At 36.1% G+C, this 25,531-nt stretch overlaps 1 protein-coding gene across 2 annotated transcripts in view; it reads right to left on the minus strand.

The window, feature by feature from the left end:
* Positions 1–25,531, minus strand: part of SLC27A6 (solute carrier family 27 member 6) — a 65,481-nt gene that overhangs the window by 23,414 nt on the left and 16,536 nt on the right. For both annotated transcript variants that reach the window (XM_080804148.1, XM_080804147.1), the window contains 3 exons: positions 14,022–14,180; positions 12,637–12,761; positions 1,173–1,367 (listed from right to left, as the gene is read on the minus strand). In XM_080804148.1, coding sequence (XP_080660274.1) covers positions 1,173–1,367; positions 12,637–12,761; positions 14,022–14,180 — 479 coding nt within the window. The remainder of the gene's footprint in view (positions 1–1,172; positions 1,368–12,636; positions 12,762–14,021; positions 14,181–25,531) is intronic.

The raw sequence follows: 25,531 nt of genomic DNA on the forward strand, positions 1-25,531 counted from the left end.
ATAGATGACCTACCTGTCATTTAAAAAATTTATTTCTACCTTAATTAAACTGCTGTCAGAGAACATAATCCATATTTAATCCTCTGAAGTTTGCTGAAATTCCCTAAGTGGCCCAGTAATCTTTGTGAATGTTTCATAAGTGCTTGAAAAGAAATGATATTCTGCAGTTTTTAGATGCAGTATCCTACAAATGTCTGTTAGTTCAAGTAACTTGTTACTGCATATTCTATAACATTGAAGGTTTTCTTTTGTTTGTTCTAACAAATACTGAAAGAGCTATAATACAATATCCTACTATGATTCTGGAGTTGCTTATTTCCACTTGAGTTTATAAACATTGTGCTATATAAATTTAGAAACTATTTTCTTTAATTTCACTTTTATTCTTTAAAAAATATTGTTCAGTGTAAGCTTTATTTTGACAATTACTTTCTCCAAAGCGGTTCAAGACATTGTTCTTTTGGCTTCCATGGTTGCTACTGAGAAATCAGCTGGAAGTCTTTTACTCCTAGGTAAGTGATTTTTTGGGTGGCTTTTAAGATTTTAGTGGTATCTTGGTTTATCAGAAACCTATACATAATTTTTTTAAAGATTTTATTTATTTATTTGACAGAGAGAGGGATCACAAGCAGGCAGAGAGGCAGGCAGAGAGAGAGGGGAAGCAGGCTCCCTGCTGAGCAGAGAGCCCGATGCAGGGCTTGATCCCAGGACCCTGAGATCATGACCTGAGCTGAAGGCAGAGGCTTAACCCACTGAGCCGCCCAGGAGCTTCAGAAACCTATACATAATTTTTGAATGATATAAAAATGAAGTGTAAGCAGAAACACTGGATTGAAAAGACTCAGGAAAAATGGAAAGAGTCAAATTGACATGTATCAGAAACTTTGCTTGTTTTTTATATATTTTCTTATTAACTTTGAAAATAGAACAAAAACCACTTGGGTATCATTATCCTCACATTATAGAGGAAAATCTGGGAGACAGTTGAGGTTTTTATAACCTATGGTTCACCTAGAAGCCATGACTTTATAGACATTCTCAACTTAAAAAAGAAAAAAAAAAAGAAAAGAAAAAGGAAAGGTGATTGTATTTACTGTAATTTATAAACAGGACATCTAGAAGAGAGGTAAACTGACCTCAATATATTTATGTAAGGAAAATACTGTACTTACTTTGTGAAAGAAATTTGTTCTCCCAACCGATCCTATTTTCCCAGTGTAATTCATGAAACTAATGTTTCCTTCAGTAGCTCCATAAAGTTCACACATCTTAATATTTCCAAATCTGTCTAAAAATTCCCTCCATACATCACTCCGTACACCATTTCCAACTGCCAAGCGCACTTGATGATCTTTTTCTCCTTCTCTCTGTTAGAAGAAAAGATTTTACTTGTAATTTATTATTTCCAGTTCTCCATTCTTTCTTTCATTACTATGACTTTATCTGCAAATATCCAGAAGTTGCACATATGCAATAATGGAAAGGAAGTTTAAAAAAAATCACGTTTAACTCTGTTGCTGAACCACGTACAATAGCTAATGAAACTAACACTGGCCTAGAGTAACATAGCTTTTATTACCCCATATCTGGTAAAAGATCTTTACCTTCCAGATTACGAAAGCCTTATTTTGGTAGAGATCAGGTAAGGAAGAAAGCATATTTCAGGAAAAAAAGCATTACTTTAAAAAAATTATAAAATATACTTGAGTTTGTACTCTTAGCTCTACTAGTTATTGTCCATATAACTTTGAACTAAAAGGTTGAATACCATTGTGATTCTCCATTTGTTCAGCTGTAAAAATGAGAATACCTTTCTCATCTGTATACTGCAGTATATAGGTAAACCCAGGGCCTAACATAGGGTAAATGATACACTGATATCATCTAATCCCTGTAATATTTGACTTGCAAATATTATGGCAACTGCTTATAAATATTTTTTTTTATTGTGTTATGTTAGTCACCATACAGTACATTAGTTTTTAATGTAGTGCTCCAAGATTCATTATGTATAATACCCAATGCTTCATGCAATACATGCCTTCCTTACTACCCATCACCAGGCCCTATGACCTGGCAATTATAAATATTATTTTTAAATATGCAATAGTCTCACATTTTTTCTTCTGACTGATACTTAAGAATTGAAAGAGAACTAGAACTATATTTTATTCTACACTCAGCAGGCACTATGTTAACATGAATTATACACTGATCAAAAATGAGAAACTCATACCTGTTAGAATGGCTATTTAAAAAGAAGACAAAAAATAACAAGTGTTGGCAAGGACAGAGGAAAGGGAACCCTTGTGCTCTGTGGGTGGGAATGTGTATTGGTAGAGCTACTATGGAAAACAGGAGAGAGGGTCCTCCAAAAATTAAAAATAAAACTCCCATGTGATCCAGCAATTCCATGTCTGGGCACTTATGTGAAACATAAGTGGAAAAGATATTTGCACACACACCCCCCCGCCAATGTTCACTGCAGCATAATTTAGTACCCAGGACACAGAAACAACCCAAGTGCCCACTAACATATGAATGGACAAAGAAATTGTAGTACACACACACAAACACACACACACACACACACACAGTGGGATATTACTAAGCCAAGAGAAGGGAAATATTGCCATTTGCAACAGCACAGATGGACCTTGAGGGTATTATGCTTAATGAAATAAATCAGACAAAGACCAAGACCATGTGATTTCATGTATATGTGAAATCTAAAAACAAAAGCAAAAACAAAACTCAAAATAATCCCCAATCTAAAGCTCACTGATATAGACAACAGACTCAAGGAGTGGGGTGAGGGTGAAATGGATAAAGGACATCAAAAGGTACAAACTTCCAGATATAAAATAAGTCAGTCATGGGAATGTTACATACAGCAAGGTGAGTACAGTCAAAAATACTGGGCTGAATATTTGAAAGTTGCTAAGAGTAAATCTTAAAAGTTTCTCCACAAGAAAGAGAAATTTCTAACTATGTGTGATATTGGACATTAATGAGATTAATTTTGGTGATCATTTTGCAATATTCACAAATATCAACTCATTCTGTTATACACCTAAGACTTATATAATGTTAAATGTCAATTATATTTACCAAAAAATTGAGTAAGAGTATAGTATGAATTAGAGTAAGAATATACTATAAGTATAGTTATGATAAATCCATGATTCCCCCTGAGCGACTCCCATCCTTGCCAAAAATAATTATAAAATTAACAAGAAATAATAATACATCAACAACAATAAAAATCAATATCCCTGACACTTATAATTAAAAATACATAACTGAGCACATTCTTTATCTCAGTTCCTTCTCAGTCTTAAAGGAAAGATTTTTATCTATTAACTCAGTGGGAAAGGCTGGCATAAAGGCCTGCAGGTGGGAACACAAAACATGCTCTGAGGTGTTACAGAAGCAGTAAAAAGAATGAGGAAGGCAGAAGGCTTGGCTGAAAATGTCTAAGTACTGCGTGTGGTGCAAAAACAATGAATACTGTAACGCTGAAAAGAAAAAAGAAAGAAAGAAAGAAAGAAAGAAAGAAAGAAAGAAAGAAAGAAAGAAAATGTCTAAGAAGCCCCTGCGCCCTTAGATATTCCAACATATACAATGCATCTAGGTGTCTGCCCTCGCTATGTGTTACACAGATACCAGAGACTAACTTTCTGGAGAAGTCCATCCAGACAGTCACCAGTCTGGGGTTGAGGAATCTACTGAAGACAGTAGTGTTACAGAAAAGTATGAATACTAAATGGTGAGATCATTAAACTCTTCTGCTCTGATCTCAGAGCAAAACTAATCTGTAGTGACAGAAATCAGAATACTGTTCACATTTGGTGGGACAATGGCTGATTCTTAAAGCTATCCAGGGGGATGGTCTTCAAGAAAAAAATAAACAAGGGTGCCTGGTGGCTCAGTTGGTTAAGCAACTGCCTTTGGCTTAGGTCATGATCCCAGAGTCCCGGGACCAAGTCCCGCTTAGGGCTCCCAGCTCCATGGGGAGTTTGCTTCTCCCTCTGAACTTCTCCCCTCTCATGCTCTAACTTTCACTCTCTCTCTCTCAAATATATAAATAAAATCATTTTTTTTAAAGAAAAAAATAAACAGAATTACTTAAAAATACTCCAAGTGCTGTTAAATCATAATGAGAAATTTCAGCTGCGATGGAAAGTTTGAGAGTATTTCAATACTAACTCATTTAGATCCTAATTCATTGGGTGTTTAGAAAGCCAAATTTTCTAAGAAGCAACTATTAGAAATGAAAAGTTGAAAAAATAAAATGGTAATGATCTTTTAATTACATGATGTGCCTCAGCTGTGAATAAAATGTACATATTATAATTTCTTTATAATAACTTAAAAAAACCTGATTATCGGGATAATTACATTGGTGCCAAAGAGGGAGAAGAAACAATCTATAAGAATATGTGAGTAGAAAGCCAGGTAGATGACAATTAAAACTAAAAATCAAGAAATTAGTAACATACGTATTTTATTGAGAAATATGCGACTAGATAACAACCAAAAATATGTTAAAATAATGAAGTGTGTTTACTTCTAGAGATCAGGTATTGATAGCAAGGGGTTACCTTTATTTTGAGAGTACTACTGTTTTTTTTAAACTATAGAATTCCTTATGTGATAAAATAAAAATTAAATTAAAAAAATAAACTAGGAAGCAAGCAAGAGTGTGGATATATTGAAAATAAGACTCCAAGCTGCTGACTTCCTTGGCCCTGCATCAACAGGGTTGAAGGTAAACATTCTACAGACAGAAAAAAAAAAACTCACTCAAGATACAAGCAGCTCCTTTCAAGACAGAGGAGCAGCTGTGTACTGGTTCCCACCTTCCATGGGCATGTTGGATATGGCCAACCTGCCACGGAGTTCGTTCTTGGATTTTCTGCTATCATTTTTTTCTGTACAAGACAGTAGTGCTGCTAATCTTAGGATTTATTCTGCTTGAACAGAGAACAATCTTTTATATACTATAGCTCTTGGATGCTTTCCAGGTCAGAGATGAGTCTCAGCAAGTATCATTACTTATAAAATGTGTTGTGCACTCCAGAAAATAGTAAGAAGGTGTTTATAAACCAAATTCCACAGACTTCAACCTGTGTGTGCTACAGCCAGACAAGCTTACTAAATGAGGATAAATATTCATCCAAAAATGATTGGATTGATAGAGAAAATCGTATTATCAATACTAGGGTAAGGCTTTTGTCTAAAAATATCAAATCCACTTATGTAACTCTTAAGATACCTTTATTTTATGGTCTTCTCTTTTATTTTACTTTTTAAATTTATTTATTTGAGAGAGAGAGAGAGAGAGCCTGTACATGAGGTGGGGGGCAAGTGGTGAGGTGGGACAGAGGGAAAGGAGAAAGAGAATCCTAAGGAGGCTTCAAGCTCAGTGCAGAGCTGAAGGCAGGCTCCATCTCACGGCCCTGAGATCATGACCTGAGCCCAAATCAAGAGTCAGATACTTTACTGACTGAGCCACCCAGGCACCCCTAAGCTGGCTTTTATAATTAAAGTATGGTTTTCATTAGGCAAAGACCAATTATTTTCAACACTCGCACAAATCACTCTAATTTTACAATGACATTTGCAGAAAACATTACTACATTCTGCTTAAAAATAGTTCCTTCCATTTGTATTGGGCTTCTCAGTTTAGATTTTTTAATGTATATCTCATAACTGGATTATGAGAAGCAGGGGGCAAATGAGGACAACTGGGTGTTGCCACCTATTTTATATAACGATGGGAACCATGGCTCAAAGAGAAGTGACCAGCAGAAAGTCATACAACAAGAGTCTGAAACTGAACCTGTGTCTTTTGATTCCATAGTCAATGCATTACTTTCTTTCTGCATAAAGTAAATTTGTTGGAATTTTTTTTTAAAGATTCATTTATTTGAGAGAAGAGAGAGAGCACACACACACATGCAAGAGTGGAGGGAAGGGGAGAGGGAGAGAATCTGAAGCAGACTCCCCACTGATTCTGGAGCCAAGGCAGGGCTTGATCCCAGGACCCTGAGATCATGACCTGAGCCAAAATCAAGAGTCTGATGCTTAACTGACTGAGTCACCCAGGTGCCCCTATCTGTTGGGTAATTCAGCAACTAAGAGATATGTGTACTCTTAATGGAAATTATAACATGAATGGTATAAGCAAATAGAAAAAGATACGTATATTTTGTAGGCATTACTACCCATGAAATACAGATCATTAAATATTAAAATTAGCACTTGTTAAAAACCATTAATAATATACACAGTCTAAACCATTTCAAAATATTCATTAATTCCCTGCTAATTCTTCTAGCATTTAGGCAGCTCGTAGCTATTTCTGAGTCCTTCTAAGGACTATGTTTCCATATTTGTAGTTTTTGGTTTTTTTTTTAAGATTTTATTTATTTATTTGACAGAGAGAGACACAGTGAGAGAGGGAACACAAGCAGGGGGAGTGGGAGAGGGAGAAGCAGGCTTCCGGCTGAGCAGGGATCTTGCTGTCGGGGCTCGATTCCAGGACCCTGAGATCATGACCTGAGCAGAATGCAACCACTTAATGACTGAGTCACCCAGGCGTCCCTCTATATTTGTAGTTTTTAAGCAGAAAAAAAGATTCTGGGAACTTGTCAAATTTTCTAAATGCTTTTATATCTACTATGAGAATATTAAACATATCTTTGATTTACTTAAGGAAAACTGAGTTTTAAAAGAGAGATGATTTACTCAATCATATAATAAAATGCTTCAAGAAATAACAAAAAAACTATAAATATCTCAAAACGTCTAGGTCTTGGAGATAAAATCAATTGTTTTGAGTGTTTCAGAGTCAGAAATGATAGCAAAACTAATGCAGAACATCTTAATAAGAATTAAAGCTCATATTAATTTAAAAATGTCATTCTTTAGAGGTTATTAAGTATGATGAGAAAAGTTTCCAGAGCTCAATGTTTTGATAAACTACATCTTTTACAAGATGTGGAATGAGGAAAATGTGATGATAAAACATTTGAAGTTAGGTAGAAACTAAAAAAATGAAAACATGACAGAAAAACGAAAGTTTTTAATATACCCATTAAGGTGCATGTATTCTTCTACATCAATTTAGTGTAATTTAGTCCCTTCTATTAGAATTGTATTTTTTGACAAATCTCCATCTTCCTCATCCCCACTTCCCTAAATATGACAAGGAAAACTCTTAAAAGTTTGGAAGAAATGATGGGCTTTCTTTGAAGAAAATAGAGTAGATGGCTTTTCAAATTGAAGTCTTAAAAAATCTCGCAGTGCTGATAATTGATTATTGTCATTTAACAACATAACATTAACCATTTAACATTTAGGGTAACAACTTGTTACCCTAAAGAAAGCCCAGCAAACACTTATGGGTGCCCTGCATGACTGTCTAAACATTGCTGGTAAAAAAAATTAGTATGGCTTTTAATGACCATCATTTAATAAATATTTATCAGATATCCGGGTCCTGTAAAATATCTCCCTTTTCAGAATGGGAATCAACTGTAATCCATTTTGTCAAAGCTTTAACACACTTTCATGAAGGTATCTAGAATCTTAAGGATACTTTCTAGTTCCTAGTGAATTTTCTGACTTTTAAGAAAATAGAAGAGAGAAAAAGGATGTAATTTATAGAAGATATATTCACTAAAAAACATATATCAAAATACATATACTAGAAAGTATAGGATATGCCTTCAGAATGTCAAAACCTGGGTATTTTACATTGAGACAAACTATATTGCCTAAATGATAATATTAACTTGAAAAACAAATATTACATACATAAATCTTTGCCTGGTTAGTTATATCCTGCCTTCTGTAGGCTTTGGGCTCCAGATTCCTACATCCAACTACCAATTCCATTTCTTTACCTGAATGCCTAATGAACATACCAAACTTAACAAGTCCAAAAGAAATTTAATTTTAATTCTTTAAATCTCAGTTTACCTTACCTGACAAGGGCTCACAGTTTACCCATTTCAACCAAAAACCTGAGACTCATCATTGATTCTATTACTTCACCGCCTAACCCTGTTAGTTAGTCTTGAAAATCTAACCCTGTTAGTTAGTTAGAAAGTCTTGTTATCCTTCCTTCAAATAGATTCCAAATCAGTATAGTTTCTTTTTTTCAGTTTGCCTTCATCTTTTCCCAAATGCTCTACTGGAAATGATATCCACATTTCTCCTCCATGGTACATATTGAGCCCTATAAGATCTGGTCTGTGAGTGGCCTAGCCACCCTTTCCTTCTCTAAATATTCAGTCTGTGTTCTCCGTGGGCTTCTTCATTTTCACTTTGTTCTGTTGTGACTGTAATCTCCCCGCTTTTTCATGGTTGGATCACACTTGCCATACCAATTTCTTGGCTCATTGGTCACCATTTCAGAGAAGCCCTCCCTGACCCCTCAACCTAATTAGTAATGCCACACCCTCACCACCCACCATCTCCTCCTCCTCACCCTCTTTGTTTCTTCAAAACACTTGCCATTGTCACTTTCCTTCATGTATTGGCTGCTGTATGCTCTCCCTTCCCAAACTAGAGCATGAGTACCATCAGAAAAGATGGCTTGTCTTATGTGCCCCTGTATACCAAAACCTGCAATATTACTCGAATGACCAAATGAGTGACAGGTAAGATTCTATCCCTAGATATTGCTAACTCTTGGCAGTTTCAGGCAGAGTGTATTTAAAGAAGATGAAGTGTGCAGGAATCCCACAGAGGATCACTGATGAATAGCATGCCACCATATTCCTCACCAACCAATATGAAATGCAGCACTAATGCTAAGAAAACAAAGAACCCGACCCAATCAGAGAGTGTATGATGCTGCTTCAGTAATGCAGAAGACTTGAAAGACTGGAACGTGGGGAGAGCTGCTTTCCTATTCTTCAGGGAAGAGAATAATTACTCCATTCCTCCGTGACTAAGAAGAGTCAGTACCATGGCTTTTTTAAAAAGGGTAGTGCTGCTGCCAGAAGTTTGAGGCAGTTCCAATGTTTATGCCAAAGGAACTTTTGTAACTGGACTTTTGAAAAAGAGAAAAAAGACAGGGTTGGTTTGGGGGGTCAGGGGTGGATAAAAGCTTCCAGCCAGGGAAGGCCAACTCTAGGGTGTTTTTATTCAACTATGTACAACCACATACAGCTTTGGGCAAAGCTCTATTTATTTCCGTCCTTCCTCCTCAATTTGCCTCAGGTCATTGCTTAAAGATTGTTTCCAAATGCTATCTTTTCTTCCAAGAACCTCAGTTAAGACTTAAAATATGATGTCATTAACTAAAAGCAATCAGGAATTCTGTTTTAAGCACTCAGACCATGAATTCTGCCTGCAGGTAAACCTCCTTTGGAATATATTACTTACCCTTGGATGGAGAACAAATCTGGATGTATTTAGAGAATATGTGGTTTGCTTTTTTTTTAGTTAAGGATTTATATTAAACAAATGTCTATGGGGCCTCAAACCAGGGTGTAGGACACATCCACTTCTAATTCTCTGAAGGTGTGGACCTGGTTACCCGCTCACTCTCGGCTGTGCCTGGAGCCCCTGATGTGCCACCGAGCAGATGTGGCCCCTGCCTGTAGGAGTTCACTGAAAGCAATAAATATTGGACCGAAAAAAAAGCAAGACCTCCTTGAAGGGGTCAGATGTCTTACCAGAATGGCTTTCTTCTTTCCCTAATCTTTAATGCCAAGAACTGCTTGTTCTTGTTCTGTGTGAAATCAACAAAAGGGATTAAGTAATACAACGAATTGCTGCTCAAAAAAAAAATGATCACTTTTTCCTTCGAGCAGAGCTATTTTTTACTTCCCCTCTCTCCTCCTCCACTTGTCTTCAGGCAAATGCTGAGAGATTATGTCAAAAACACTATCTTTTCTTCAAAGAACTTTAGTTAAGAATGAAAATATTTCATTAACTAAAAGAAAAATCAGGTATTCTACTTTCAATTCTCAGTTCTCTCAAATTCTCTGTGGCTATAGCATTTTCCCCAAATTAATTCATTCCCAATTCAGAGAGGTGAAAACGTTCTTTTTTTTTTTAAAAATTCTAACAAAAACACTTTGAAAAAAGATTTGTAGTGAACATGACAAACTATTAATAAATATCTTTATTATAGGAAATGGTGGCTCAAACAGATAAAATATTATGTGCTATAGGCATAAATGAATAAAAGACTCAGAAAAGACATTTTAAAGAGAACTACTGGTAATTTTATAATTATTCAACCTTGCTAGTAATCCGAACAAAGAACTTAAAAATATATTTGTTTCTATATATAAAGTCATAAATAAAATTAAATGTTCCCCCATTACCAAAAAAGAAAAAAAAAACAAGGGAAAAAAAACCCAAGACATTCCTTGTTCAAACAAAATATTAAGAAGCCCTAGGGCTGCTTGGGTGGCTCATTTGGTTAAGCATCTGCTTTCTGCTCAGGTCATGATACTGGAGTCCTGGTATCTAGTTCTGCACTGGGTTGCCTGCCCAGCAGGGAGTCTGCTTCTCCCTCTGACCTTCTTCCTTCTCATGCTCTCTCTCTCTCTCACTCTCACTCTCTCAAGTAAATAAAAATCTTTAAAAAGAAAAAAAAAAAAAAGAAGAAGCCCTAGCAAACCGGGTTTCATCCAACATATTTGAAAGACTGTGAAGATTGCCCTATATTCCCTATTCACTATCCTTCAGTGACTTTTGAGGAACTCTGAAGGGGGTTCTAGTTCTCCATGAAGCATAACTGGGAAACCACTATTTTTAATATCACACAGTCCTGATAAAGAGACCATATGCACAATAAGTATACTCTCACTGAGATTCTAAATCACATTAACCATTTTGAACTGTAATTTGGAAATATGCCCTAAAAATCACCAAAATACCCATGTCCTTTGACTGCCTTCACTTCTGAGCCCTTCTACTGGCAACATTGCATAAAGACACTAATTGCAACATCATTTAACAGAGTAAAACATTAGAAAAAAATGCATGTGTTCCACTGTTCAGTACATACTTACTGAGCAAATAACCCTGCAAAAGCTAATGTTGCTATTGAAGGATGAGAAAAAAAAGGAATGGTTAGGGGTGTAGTTTAGAAAGTCTGTGAAAGTGCTCGCTTCGGCAGCACATATACTAGAAAGTCTGTGAAGAAGTTCATTATGTGGTGCCCAATTTGTCCTTTACTGAAGGAGGCTTCTATCTTCCTGGAGGACATTAATTCCCCAAATTATCCTCATCCAGACATCACATCACCAAACAACACAATGAGAACTAGAAAACATACCAGGTTGTGGCATTATAATTAATTATTCCACTAGGACTCTTAAGACCACAATTTTGACATTGGCCAAGTCTCCCTAAAGAAAATGAAGGCCAAAAAGTCAAAAACATTTCTCTGGGACTCCCCGTCTTAGCGATGGATCTAGGGAATCTATAGCTATTTGAAGCACTCTTGACTGAAAAAAGAACAAGGATGGCTTCTGGGCACAAAGGGAGTGTGGATCAGGAGCTAGAGGAGGTCTCTACATGGTAAAATTCAAGCTTAAAGTGAATAAAAGCATTTTGTAAATAAAACTATCCAGTTTCACTTTCTTCTTGTGTTTTCCTTCCCTGTGTAATCCCATCTCTTCAACAAAGTCTAATTTAAATGCTCCCAGCCTAGTCTCAGCTGTGCTGAGGGTAAAGGAAGAATTACATATCCATATTTTAGACAGAGAAGACATCCCAGTCCACCATCCATGCCTTAGGCTGGCATGATGATGGCAAAGGTGATGCATGAGGAATGACGAAGGGGGTTTATCAAGGGCCAAGGACAGGCCATCAGCTTCTGCTGCCTGTCCCTCACAGGGAGGCATACCCAATCACCATTATTCATGGGGTGGTGTGGATTTGATGACAGAAGGTCACTTCTTTGTAGCCTCAAGAATGTTTTAAGAAATCAGGTAAAACATAAGCATCTCAAAACACAAACGAGACCAGGAAAAGAATTTCTGAAGGCAAAAACGCAAACAAATGAATAAAGACTAACCTCAGGCTCTTGCAACTCTCTCTGCTTGTCTATTTTCAGAAAGGGCCAATTTATCAGTTGTTTGTGGGAATGACAGTTTCAGGTGGGGAGACAAGAACACATGAAAGCAAAATTTCTTTTTAACTTAAAATCAAAACCAAACAGACTAATGTAATCACTTATTCAAAAGAAAAGAAATAACAAACAAGTATAGTCAATATCATTAGTTTTGTTTTGTTTTTTAGAGAACAGCATTTTGAAAGATGATCTAATTCAGCCTTGCAGTAACCACTTTCTGTGTACAGAGTAGGCATTTAATTTCAAAATCAGATGTGTGCTACATTTGCAGAAATTTTAATCAGTCTCAACATAAAATGGACTGGATTGCAAGTCTTTCCTATCCTGTCATAATGTAAAGCACTTCAGTATAATCACGCAGAGCTCTCCTTTTATTTCCTCTGACTTGCATCTCTGTAAGTCAGTCAAACTATGTTCTGGAAGAAGGTCTCCACCTTTGTGTACACACACACACAAATTATTTTTCTCTCCATACTTTTTTCTTTCTGAAATTATTTTTCCTTTCTGAAAATGATTCCTCTTACCTTAGGTTGTTTGCAAAGATAGCGACAAAGTTCTCCAATATATAGAAACACAGTCACATTATACTTTCTGCAGTCATTCCAAAATTGACTTGCTGAGAATTTCTTCTTCAACACACAAGTAGCTCCTATGAGAAAAGGCAAAGAACAGGCACAGGGGGAAAATATTCAAGGGCAGAAGTGACATAAAACACAAATGATGTTGCCCCGTCTAGAACATTTACATTCAGTTTCAAGGCTTTTGTAATCTATCAGTGGCCATTTATATCAAGCTCATTTGAAACCATTAATCTTACAATCCAATAAACTTAAAAAAATACATGTTATAATTCTACATTTTGACTGCAAATGTATTTTTTTTTCTTTTTGAAATACAGGGGATGAAAGAAAAGATCAAAATAAGTAGGGGAGTTGCAAGTATTAGAGCATGACTATAGATAATGGTCAGTCTTCTTCACAGAGACCAAGATTATTCACTTACTTTGTTTTTGAATATGTATACTTATTTTCAAAACCTTAAAGCTGCCTCAGTATTTCTTGATGTTGAGAGTTGGTAAGAAAGAATTGGTAAAATAGCACCAGTCAAGCTCATCGATGACTATAGAACCTAAATGTAACAACCTAATTTTCACAACAATGTAAGTCATATGAATATGTTCTTGACTCTTGCCTTTGTTTATTTTGGACACTGGTCATGTTTTACATATACTACTCCATAAAATTACTTTTTTATATTTCAGACATATACAGGTAGTAGTGAATGGTCTCCATTATATATTATTTAGGGGCCAGACACATAATCTCAGCATGTTTATGAATAGAATCTACTGAGTCACGAGCTACCAACAGACTTACTGGGTGCCTGGGGTACCTTGTTTGCAAAGGTAGCCTCAATAATTCCTGCTATGCAATGTGGATTTGCCACCTCTCTATTTCAAGGGGTAGGATCTATTTCCTCACCCCTCATATCTTGACTCTAGACTGGTTTGTTACTTGCTCTTATCAACAATATGCATGTGAAATGATCAATGTGATTTCTGAGGTTAAGCCTTAAGAGCTACACAGTTTCTACATTCACCCTCTTGGAAGCCTCCTTCCACCATTTAAGGAGGTGGGGAGTAGATCATCAAAGGATGAGTGACCATATAGAGAAGGAAGACTGGTCAACAGCCAGCTTCAACCATACAGCCAAATGTCCAAGGCATTGCTCTCTTCACTTCAGGAACAGACTGAGTAAATCACAAAATTGGGTCCTTTTAATAAAAATTATGTTGTAACTATATAATAAGCCCACAGTTACTCTAAATTCTCTGACAGAGTTTCAAAATTTAATGAACACAAGTTAATAAGTACTTTGAATACTCATCAAACAGAAAATGAAAACTCACCCAACTCAACACATCCACCAATTCCCACAAGAGATCCTGAACTATGATACAGAGGAAGAGTTATATAAATGATGTCATTAGCTGTAGAACCAAAACCCCACAAGACAGCAGAACCCTTTAAAGACTGCAGCTGACTGATTACAGCTGCTTTTGGTAGACCTGGAAGAAAAGAAAAGAGATATATGTAATAGAAAGCAAGTTTACATATTACAAGTGCTTTGTAGGGACCAAGCAAATGTGAGCTGCTGCTGTAATTATTTCTAGAATCTTGGATCTACCTAAAAGATTAAAATTAAAATTATATAGTTTGAGATATCATAAGCTTCAAAGAAGAGTCATATCTGCTTTAAAAATGACAAAAATTCCCCAAATCTGAAAATGTATACCCAAAATGAGGCAAATCATGACATTAATCTAAATTATACTTAAAGTAGACATTTTCTAGTGAAAAATTTTAAGTAAGATTCTATCTCAATAATCAGTAATTCTGTCATGTTTCATATCAAATTCCATATTAAATGATGTTGAAATAGTTCTACACATTCATGATCCAAACATAAATCATCTGCTTTTTTCTTTCTAGTCTTCTTTGTACCATGGGAGTCTTATAAAAATATATTGTTATAATTAGTGTAAAAAACATTTTACATATTGTTTTTAATTTTCCATATTGTTATAGTCTTTTGTAGTATAACGTTAGCACAATAAATTCATCCAGTTAATATGTGATATAATATGAAAGTGCCTTATCTGTGATTGAATATCACCAATTTCATGTTTCAACCTATATCTCCTTGTACACACAACACACAACTTGTTTTCATAATGGTAAGTATCTTCTCTTGAATTCATTTGTTAGATTACATGGTATTTTAGTTCCATTCTCTTTGTCAGTTCAAAGAGTTCTAGTATCTGTGGGATGCCCTCAGGCAGAGGACCCCATCCCAAATCTACCTTACTGATGAAGTTACTTTGCTTCACAACATGCAATGGTGACAAGGAGTATCATCCATTGTTCCAGACAGGCAAGCAGAGACCAATGTCAGAGAAGGCACAGGAATAAGCAAATGGCAGGATCAAAAGTGAGGACCAGCAGCCCTAAGTGCGGCCTTTCTCTCTACCCCCATACTGGAACAGTCCCACTTACCATTTGCCAAGGGTGGGTTACTAATGTCAGTGGCTCTGCACACTTACTGCTGCACCTGACTGGACTCTATTTCCCAATTCTAGAAAATGAGACCCAAATTTCACAATGTATTTCCTAAATTGAAGTACTTCCTTGTTATTTTCGGCTTGTCTTAGAGTCCTACAGCAAAATATACTCCCACAGTGATGTTGGCTGCAAGGCTGTATGAGTCATTCCTTTTTTTCTCTCCCTTCTGATATACAACTAATGGGACCTGTATAACTACCTCCTTTCCAAAAGTGCCTTTGTACAACATACAAGGACACCCCAGAGATCCATCCACCCGTGGATATGAATGTGGGTGAACTGGACCCCAGAGGAGGTGGCAGATTAGGGGAGGTGGTGATAGAGCCATGACCTTTCTGGCAGAAAAGGTCAAGGGTGAAGGCAGTGAGTTGGTGAGTGGTGAATTTGCCTGGCCCTGTGGGCAGCTGCTTCTAGGACCAGTTGCTCTCTCTGAGAAGAGACCACAGTGACTAAGGGGAGGGAAGGGGAAGGGGAAGTGAAGACAAAGAGAGGTGAAGGAAAGTGACTCCTACTATCTACCCCAGGACTCAAGAGAACCAACCATAGACCTCTGGGACCTCCCCCTCCACTTGCACTTGATGATTCCCCCTACCAAGGCAGAGGCATGCCCAAAGCCACACGTGCTAAGTACATACTTACCCCTCCCACCTCAACCACCACTTGGCCTTTTTTTGTGTGTTTTGAGCATCAGTAGAGAAATCAAGAATTGGTGCTATAGCGCCACCTTCTGGAAAACAAAAGGAGGGCTCCTAACTACCAACGTGTTGAACTGTTGATATCAAAATAAACAAAACCTTGCCTGGGGGGCACCTGGCTGGCTTAGCTAGTGGAGCCTGAGACTCTGAATCTCCAGGTTGTGACTAAGAGCCCCAGGCTGGGTGTAGAGACTACTTAAAAATAAAATCTTTTAAAAAATAACCCCCCAAAATCGGGATGCCTGGTTGGTTCAGTTGGTTAAGCATCTATCTTGGCCTTGGTCATGATCACAGATCTGGGATCTAGTCTCTCATCAGGCTCCATCCTTGGGGAGGAGCCTGCTTCTCCCTCTGCCTGCCGCTCCCCTTGCTTGTACTCTTACTTTCTTTCTCTCTCCCTCTCTTTCTGATAAATAAATAAATAAATAAAATCTTAAAAACAAAAACAAAAAACCTTGCCTAAATAAGAAAGGTATTTCCTGCTTCAAATATGGTGGCAGAGGCACTTTTCATCAAACATCATGAAAAATCATGGTAACAGAGTATAACAGAAAATGACAATATTTCCATGAACCAAACAAACCAAAGGCATGGAATACTGTAATCTAACTGATAACAGAATTTAAAATAGTTATTATGAAGATATTCAATGAACTACAAGAAAACTCAGAAAGATAATATGATGATCTCAGAGCTACAATTAATGAGCAGGAGTACTTTACCAAAGAGACTGAAATTGTGAAAAAGAACCAAACAAATTCTCAAACTGAAGAACTCAAGAAATGGTATGAAAAAATGTATTAGGCAAGCAGTGGAAATAGACCAGATTATATGAAAGACAGAATGAGTAAGATGGAACAGAGAAATACAGAAGTGATTCAAGTATATGAGAGAAAACTAAGATTTTTAACAAGTGAAGAAAAACCAATGAGAATTATCTGATTCTATGAGAAAAGCCCATACAAGAATAATGGGTAGCCCAGAAAGAGATGAGAGGGAGAAGAAGGCAGAGGGACTATTTAAAGAAATAATAGCTAAGAACATCCTTTACCTGGGGAAGGAAGTGGATATACAAGTCCATGAAGCTAATAGCACACCTTACTATTTCAATGCACAAAGACTTTTCCTAAGACACATTATATTAAAACTGTCAAAAATCGATGATAATGAAAGGCTTTTAAAGGAAGCCAAGTGAAATAAGACAGTAGCCTGCAATGGCACCCCCATTACACTACCAGCAAATTTCTCAGCAGAAACTCTACAGAGAAGGAGAGAATGGAATAACATATTCAGAATATTGGAAGATAAAAACTGACAGTCATGAATAATCCACCTGGAAAAATTATACTTCAGATATGAAGCAGAAATAAAGGCTTTCCCAAACAAATAAAAGTTGAGGGAGTTCACCACCGTGAGACCTGACTTACATAAAATGTTGAAAAGAGCTCTTTGAGCTGAAACAAAAAGGCAAAAGTAAACAGAATTCTAATTAAGTTGATAAGCAGTCAGAATTGGAATACTGTAACTCTTTTATAGAACAGTATAATAAACTCTTAACTATAACATAGAGGATAAAGGAAAATTGTTTTAAAAATTACTATCTACTATAACTTGGTAATAAAATCACAGCATATATAGAGATAATCTGTGACATGAAAAATATAAAAGAGTATAAAGATGGGACATTTACAGATGAATGAAGATTAATTGCTTCAGCAGAAAAAAAGAATTATTTTATCTAGGACATGTTTTATGTAATGCTTGGTAACCACAAAGCAAAAATCTAGAGCAGGGATGTTATACATAAAAAAGAGCAAGACTGAGCAAATCAACATGCAAAACCACCAACTTACAAAAGTAGACATAAACATAAAAGGAAAGAAAAAGAAACAATAGAGACACAAAATAACCAAAAGGTAAAAGATAAATGACACCAGTAAATCCTTGCATTATCAATAATCACCCTAAACATAAATTGTTTGTACTCACCAGTCAAAAAACACAGAGTGGCTGCATGGATTTAAAATAAAAAAGGCCCAATTATATGCTGCCTACAGGAGAATCATTTCAGCTCTGAAGACACTAATAAGTTCCTAATGAAAGGATAGAACTTGATATTCCAAGCAAATAGAAATGAAAAGAAGGCAGGCATAGCCATTTATCTCCAAAATAGACTTCAAGCCAAATGGGTAGTAAGAGAAAGAAGAGAAAGAAGTAAGAGAAAGAAGGTCATTATAAAATGATAAGGGGTCAGTACCTCAAGAAAATACAGTGATCATAAATAGATAATGTTCTTAACACCTGAGCACAGATGTTAAATGTATTAAGTGATTTAACAATGTATTTAACAGGTGTTAAATGTATTAAGCAATTAATAACAGATCTTAAGGAAGAAATACATGACAGTACAATAATTGTAGGGTACTTCGCACTTGACCTTAGTAAAAAAGCTGATAAGCTATTGTAGGGAACCTCAGTACCCCACCAACAACAATGGGTAGATCATTCAGTAAGAAAATAAATAAGGAAAACACTGGAATTGAACATTTTAGAAAAAATGGACCTAATACACATGTACAGGACAGTCCATCCAACAGCAGCAGATTACACATTCTTCTCAAATGCACATGGAAAAATCTCCAGGGTAGATCATGCCATAAGTCACAAAACAGATCTTAGCAAATTTAGGAAGACTGAAATCGTATCAACTGTCTTCTCTGAACACAATGGTATAATACTAGAAATCAGCAACAAGAGGAAAGTAAGATCTACAAATTGTGGAAGCTAAATAACATACTTCTAAGCAGCCATTTGGTCAAAGAAGAAATCAAAAGGGAAATTAAAAATTATGTCAAAACAAAAGAAACTGAAAACACAACATCCCAAATATTGTGTAATACAGCAACAGCAGTTCTGAGAGGAAAGTTTATAGCTACAAATGCCTACATTAAGAAGTTAGAAAGATCTCAAACAACCCAACTTTGCACCTTAAGGAAATAGAAAAAGAAGAAAAAGTTAAGCTCAAAGTTAGCAGGAGAAGGAAATAATAAGGATCAGAGCAGAAATTATGAAATACAGACCAGAAAAACAAGAGAAAGGATCAACAAAACTAAAAGCTGGTTCTCTAAAAAGATAAACAAAATTGGCAAACTTTTAGCTAAACTAACTGAAGAGAGAAGGCTCGAATAAATAAAATCAGAAATGAAAGAGAAGACATTATAACTGATGCTAAAAAATAAAAAACGATCATGAGAACTAAAGTGAAGAATTATATGGCAACAAATTATATAACCTAGAAGAAATGGATATGTTGCTAGAAGCACACAATGTACCAAGACTCAATCAGGAAGAAATAGAAAATCCAATAATGAGTAAAAAGACTGAATTAAAAAAAAAAAACAAAAAAATACCAACTCCCAAAACTGAAATCTCTGGGACCAGATAAGATACTTCACTGGAGAAGTCTACCAAACAACTGAAGAATTGACACCAATCTTCCTCAAGCTCTTCCAAAATATTGATGAGGAAGAAACACTTTCAAACTCATTCTACAAAGTCAGCATTACTTTGATACTAAAACCAGATAAAAATACAGGAACAAATATATAAATCAATATCCCTAATGAAAACAGATGCAAAAATTCTCAATGACACATTAGCAAACCAAGTTCTAGAACATATTAAAAGCATAATACACCATGACCAAGGGGGATTATCCCTGGGATGCAAGGATGGTTCAACATATGTGAATCAATAAATGTAATACATCACACATCAATAAAGGAAAGAGATAAATCAGGATGATCATTTCAACAGACATAGAAAAAAAGCATCTGACTATACAATATCATCTTATGATAAAAATTTTTAACAAACTGTGTATTGATACCTCAACATAATAAAGATCATATACAACAGACCCACAGTTAACATTATATTCAATGGAGAGAAACTGAAACATTTCTTCTAAGATGAGGAACAAGGCCAGGACGTCCACTCTCACCACTCCTATTCAACATATTACTTGGAAGTCCTAGCTAGAGCAATTAGGCAAGACAAAGAAATAAAATCTATCTCAGATAGGAAAGAAAGAAGTAAAATTGGCCTTATTTGCTGGTAATATGATTTAAAAGAAAATCCCAAATAATTAATCAAAAGACTATGGGAGGGGCGCCTGGGTGGTTCAGTGGGTTAAGCCACTGCCTTTGGCTCAGGTCATGATCTCAGGGTCCTGGGATCGAGCCCCACGTCGGGCTCTATGCTTGGCGGGGAGCCTGCTTCCCTCTCTCTCTCTGCTTGCTGCTCTGCCTACCTGATATATATATCTCTCTCTGTCAAATAAATAAATAAAAACTTAAAAAAATAAAATAAAAATAAAAATAAAAAAGGACTATGGGAGTTAACAATTGCAGTGAAGTGTTGAGACACAAAATCAATATAGAGAAATCAATTGTATTCCTTTATACTAATGATGGATCAATTAGAAAAAAAAGAAAGAAAATCATCCCATTCACAATAGTATCAAAAATAATAAAATCCTTAGGAATAAATTTACTCAAGGAAATGAAAGATATATGCAATGAAAACTACAAAACTTTGCTAAAAGAAATGAAGAAAACATAAACAGAAAGACATTCCACATTCATGTACTGGAAGAATCAGTATTATTAGAATGACCATACCTCCCAAAGCTATCTACAGATTCAATGCAATCACCATCAAAATACCAAAGAAATTCTTCACTGAAATATAGGAAACAATCCCCAAAATTTGGTGGAACCACAAAACACCCCAAAGAGTCAAAGTAATCCTGAGAAAAAAAGAACAAAGGCAGAGGTATCAGGCTTCTGAATTTCAAACTATACTACAAAGCCATAGTAATAAAAACAGTATGATACTCACACAAAAATAGACACATCTACTAATAAAACATAATGGAGAGCCCATAATTAAACCCTGTCATATATGGTCAACTAATATTTGACAAAGGGGCCAAGAATACCTACTGCAGGAAATATCCTCAACAAATGGTACTGGGAATGCTAAAGAAATATATATAGAACCATGAAATTGGACCTATATTTCACACCACAAAAAAATTAACTTGACATGGATCAAAGACCTAGACATAAGACCTAATACAATTAAACTCATAAAAGAAAACATATGGAAGAAGGTCACTGATACTGGTCTTGGCAATATTTTTGAATACAATATGAAAATAATACGTGATAAAAGAAAATTTAACAAATGGGATTACATCAAACTCAAAAGCTTCTGCAAAGCAAAAGAAACAGCCAAATAAAAAGACAACCTATAGAATGGGAGAAAATTTCTTCGAACTATATATCAGATAAGAGGTTAGCATTCAAAACCTATAAAGAAGTAAGTCAACACAGTAACAGAAAAAAATCCAATAAAAAACAGGGCAGGAGAATTAAATAGACATTTCTCTGAACTGCACATCAAAATGGCCAAGACACATGAAATGATGTTCAATATCACTAATCACCAGGGAAATGCAAATTGAAACCACAATCAGATAACACCTCACACTTATTAAAATGGCTACCATCAAGAAGACAAGCGACAACAGGTGCTGGCAAGGATGCAATAAAAACAGAATATTTATACATTGCTGGTAGGAATGTAAATTGATCTAACCACTATAGAAAACAATATGGAGGTTTTCAAAAAATTAAAAATAAATTTACCATATGATCCAATTCTACTTCTGTATATATACCCAAAGGAAATGAAAATGAGATTTCAACAAGACATCTGCACCCCCATGTTTATCACAGCATTATTCACAATAGCCAAGATATGGGAACAAGTCCATCAATGGATAAAAAAGATGCATACATATACACAGTGGAATATTTTCCAGCCATTCAAAAGGAAGATACCCTCCATTTGTTTTTTTTTTTCTTTTTTAGATATCTTCCCATTTGTGACAGCATGAATGGACTGTGAACGATGCTTGAAATGATGCTTGATCTTCCAACTGAGATTTGACTCACACTGGACTTTCTATGTCCCAACATATATCTCACTCAGACAATGAGCTCTACCTGGTTCATACAAACTAAACTCCAATTTTGTTCTGGTAGGTCTTCTCCGGTTTCATCCTCTATTCAGCAGTTTGTAGTAATCAAAATCACTTACACGTGGCTTAGTCAATGGGGGGCACCATCTTACTAGTAGTAGGATATCATTATCTCTGATTTAACATATTCACTGATAACAGCCAAAATTTTCATAGGGTTTTTTTTTTAAAGAAGTTCTTTTTTTTTTTTTTTAAGATTTTATTTATCTAGTTGACAGACAGAGATCACAGGTAGGCAGAGAGGCAGGCAGAGAGAGGAGGAAGCAGGCTCCCTGCCGAGCAGAGAACCCGATGTGGGACTCAATTCCAGGACCCTGGGACCACAACCTGAGCCGAAGGCAGAGGCTTTAACCCACTGAGCCACCCAGGTGCCCCTCATAGGGTTTTTGGTCACAGTGGTACCTAGAACTATGAACCACATGTTTTAGTGTCTCCTAGACACTAATCCAGGTGAACCTCAAATCCACCTTGTTGTTGTACTTGCCCTGACGTTTTCTGATCAGCTTTGTGTTACATTTCTACTAAACTGGAAGACAATTGATCTCATATGCAAAGGCTGGCATTATTTTGCCTTTATTCTAGCTAAAATTTATTAATTTTTTTAAGTCTCTCTGGCTCTTCCTGACAGGTTGGCATCTCACAACATGGAAGTTTCTAGTCATCCACATGCACAGGGAATCTGTCCAAATTTTCTCATCATAGTCATGTATAAAGATTTTGGGTGAGCCTCTCTCCATCCTTGGTCTTGATAATTTAATGTCTTTCTCTTCTTTATCCAGAGAATCAAGTTTTTCCGTGTTTTCTGCTTCTAAGAAGTTCCCACCCATGGTTCTTCAGTCACTATATTCCCTACTTCCCATGCTGTTTCTGATCTCATGGAAACCCAACATTAAAATAATTTTTCAATTAGGGTGTGACCAAAAAAAAAGAGGATACTTTATCTAGTTGTTTTCCATCTGTATGTTTATGTCACTCCTTCAAATCACTTTAGTAAACTAATTAACGATGTTTCCTTTCCTAATTTGGTTAGCTTTAAGTGATAATGAACTCATTAATTTATTATAAACCATCCAAAGTACTCAGTTAGATTTGGGGGCGGGGTGCAGAGGGACAAGGAGAAAGAGAATCTTAAATAAGCTTCACACCAGCATGGCGCCAGACACAGAGCTCAAGCTCATGACCCAGAGATCATGATCTGCCCGAGCTGAAATCAAGAGTTGGTTGCTTGACTGACTGAACCACTCAGGTACCCCATCCCCTAGATTTTTTTGATAAAAGAGACAACAGATATGAGATTGTCCAAGAAATTAAAGTGATCAAAGGTTGATGGAGATTAAATTGAAAGAAGAAAAAGGAGAATAAAGTTTGTTAAAAGTGCATTTTAGCATCCCCCTTTGAAGAGTTAGAAAGCACATTAACATTTTAAAGGCCTTGCAGAGTCCAGCAATACAAAAACTTTGGTATTTTTGTTAATGGTGTCTCTCAAACTTATGTGGTCATAAAGCCATATATATATATGTGTGTGTGTGTGTGTATATATATATATATACATAATTTTATATATATATACATATATATACACACATATACATACATACATATTATTTTATTTTATTTCATTTTTATTTTCTTTTTTTTTAGGTATACTCTACACCCAGTGAGGGCTTTAACTCACAACGCTGAGTTCAAGCTGTGGTATCAAGTCAGATGCTCCACTGACTAAGCGACCCAGGCATCCCACCCCTTTTTAATGTTCATTTCACTTCTCTAAACATGTGAAGGGACCTATCATAGAACACACTTTGAGAAATGCTCTGAAGTCCTCTGCTCTTCTAACCTTCTACGAATCCTTGGCATTGGAATTCCTCATAGGTCCAGGAGGAGGTCCAGGCATAAAGGTAGGAGGGAGGTGTGTCCAGTGAGTTGGGGATTAGGAGGGCGAAGGAGGAAGAGATGATGTCAAGAGAAATCTAATCCAGAGGCAGGAATAAATAATTTGGGGAATTCTGGGATAGTTTTGGAAAAATGAAAAATTCTGTAAGGTTAAGGAAAAGGAGAGATGAAGGAAAGAAAGATTGAGATGGTGGTAGCACCTGGCTTCCAGGAAAAGCTCAGCAGGCAGTGACCTAGTTTTCCTCCTCCCTCTCCTTCTAGGAACAGTTGAACCCATGGCTGCTCTGTCCAGGCTTAAACAGTTTTCCTAGATATTCTTGAGGGTACCTAACTAAGACCAGTGAATAATAATAGAAATAGAATTTGGCAGAAAGTACACACACACAGACCCTCAATGCAAAAAGAATGGATTTATAGATGAAATCAATAAAATTTCAGAAGAGCAGATGGACAGCCGTGATGACTGACACAGACCCAAGAAGCTGACACCTGAGAGGAGCCTTGAAGAAAGCTGATTTCCCCCGCACAGAGCCCTAGAAAGGCTTAGAAATTTGATGAACAGGTACCCTATAGAATGGAAGATAAATATGGAACTACAAACGAGGAGCTTTATGGAAGTTTTATTTAAGAAACAATGAGGTCAAGGTTATAGAAAAGGGTATCTATATAATGCTCACCCCTTGTTCATCAAGAAAACCTTCTAGGTCAAAGAGACAGGAATGCCATCAAAACTGATGTCAACCTTTTTCTTACTCAGACACACTCTACGTTTGTTCAGATGTGGGAACGTAATATTTTGGTGATCTTGAGTAAACAGGGCTTAGCATTAGTAAGAATGGCTAGGAAATGTTCACTATCAGCCCAAGGGCTTCCTTAGAGCCTGCTGAAAGGCCTCATGAGAGAACTCTCTCCCTCTATTGCTCACTTTTTCAAAGCCTCACTTTCTACATCACTTCCTAACATACACCAACACCTTATTCATTATCAACATCAGAAGACTTTGCTGTATGAGAATCATATGACTTTTCTGACATTAAATGGCATACTAATATAAATGATCATATTTACTACTATTACAATCAATTCAGGTCCAGGTTTTAAGTTGCAAAACACACCAGTCTGTATTAGAGATTCTTTACATAAAAAAAGTCAATTAAATCTTTAATGAGGCTGCATCATGGTTTTGTTACACTCTTCGATAGCATTATTTTAAAAAATCAAGGCATCCACTGTATGACCAATTCTGTACATGGCTCTGTTTTGCTCTCCATAAGAGGACCCCAGGTTGCTTAGGACTTTAAGCTATAAGAAGATGACATTTGTATCACTCTCCTTTTTTTTTGGATGGCCTGTACTTTTTTTCCTCTTTATATTATTATGTTCACTTTCCCTGTGTAAGCTCATTCACAAAATAATTTTGGAAGAATGTCAATAAATGCTTTTGGTATTTGTTCTAAAATGCAGAAAACAGAACAAATTATAGCCCAGATTGCTTCTGCCATACTGGTGGAAGTTATGAGATTTATTCTCTGGAAAAGATGAGCCTCAGGAAACATGAGGAAGAAGAAATATTGAGCAAACAAGGGGAATGAGAGAAAGT

Source organism: Martes martes (genome assembly GCF_963455335.1).
Source record: "Martes martes genome assembly, chromosome: 5".
In the NCBI taxonomy this organism is placed as follows: domain Eukaryota; kingdom Metazoa; phylum Chordata; class Mammalia; order Carnivora; family Mustelidae; genus Martes; species Martes martes.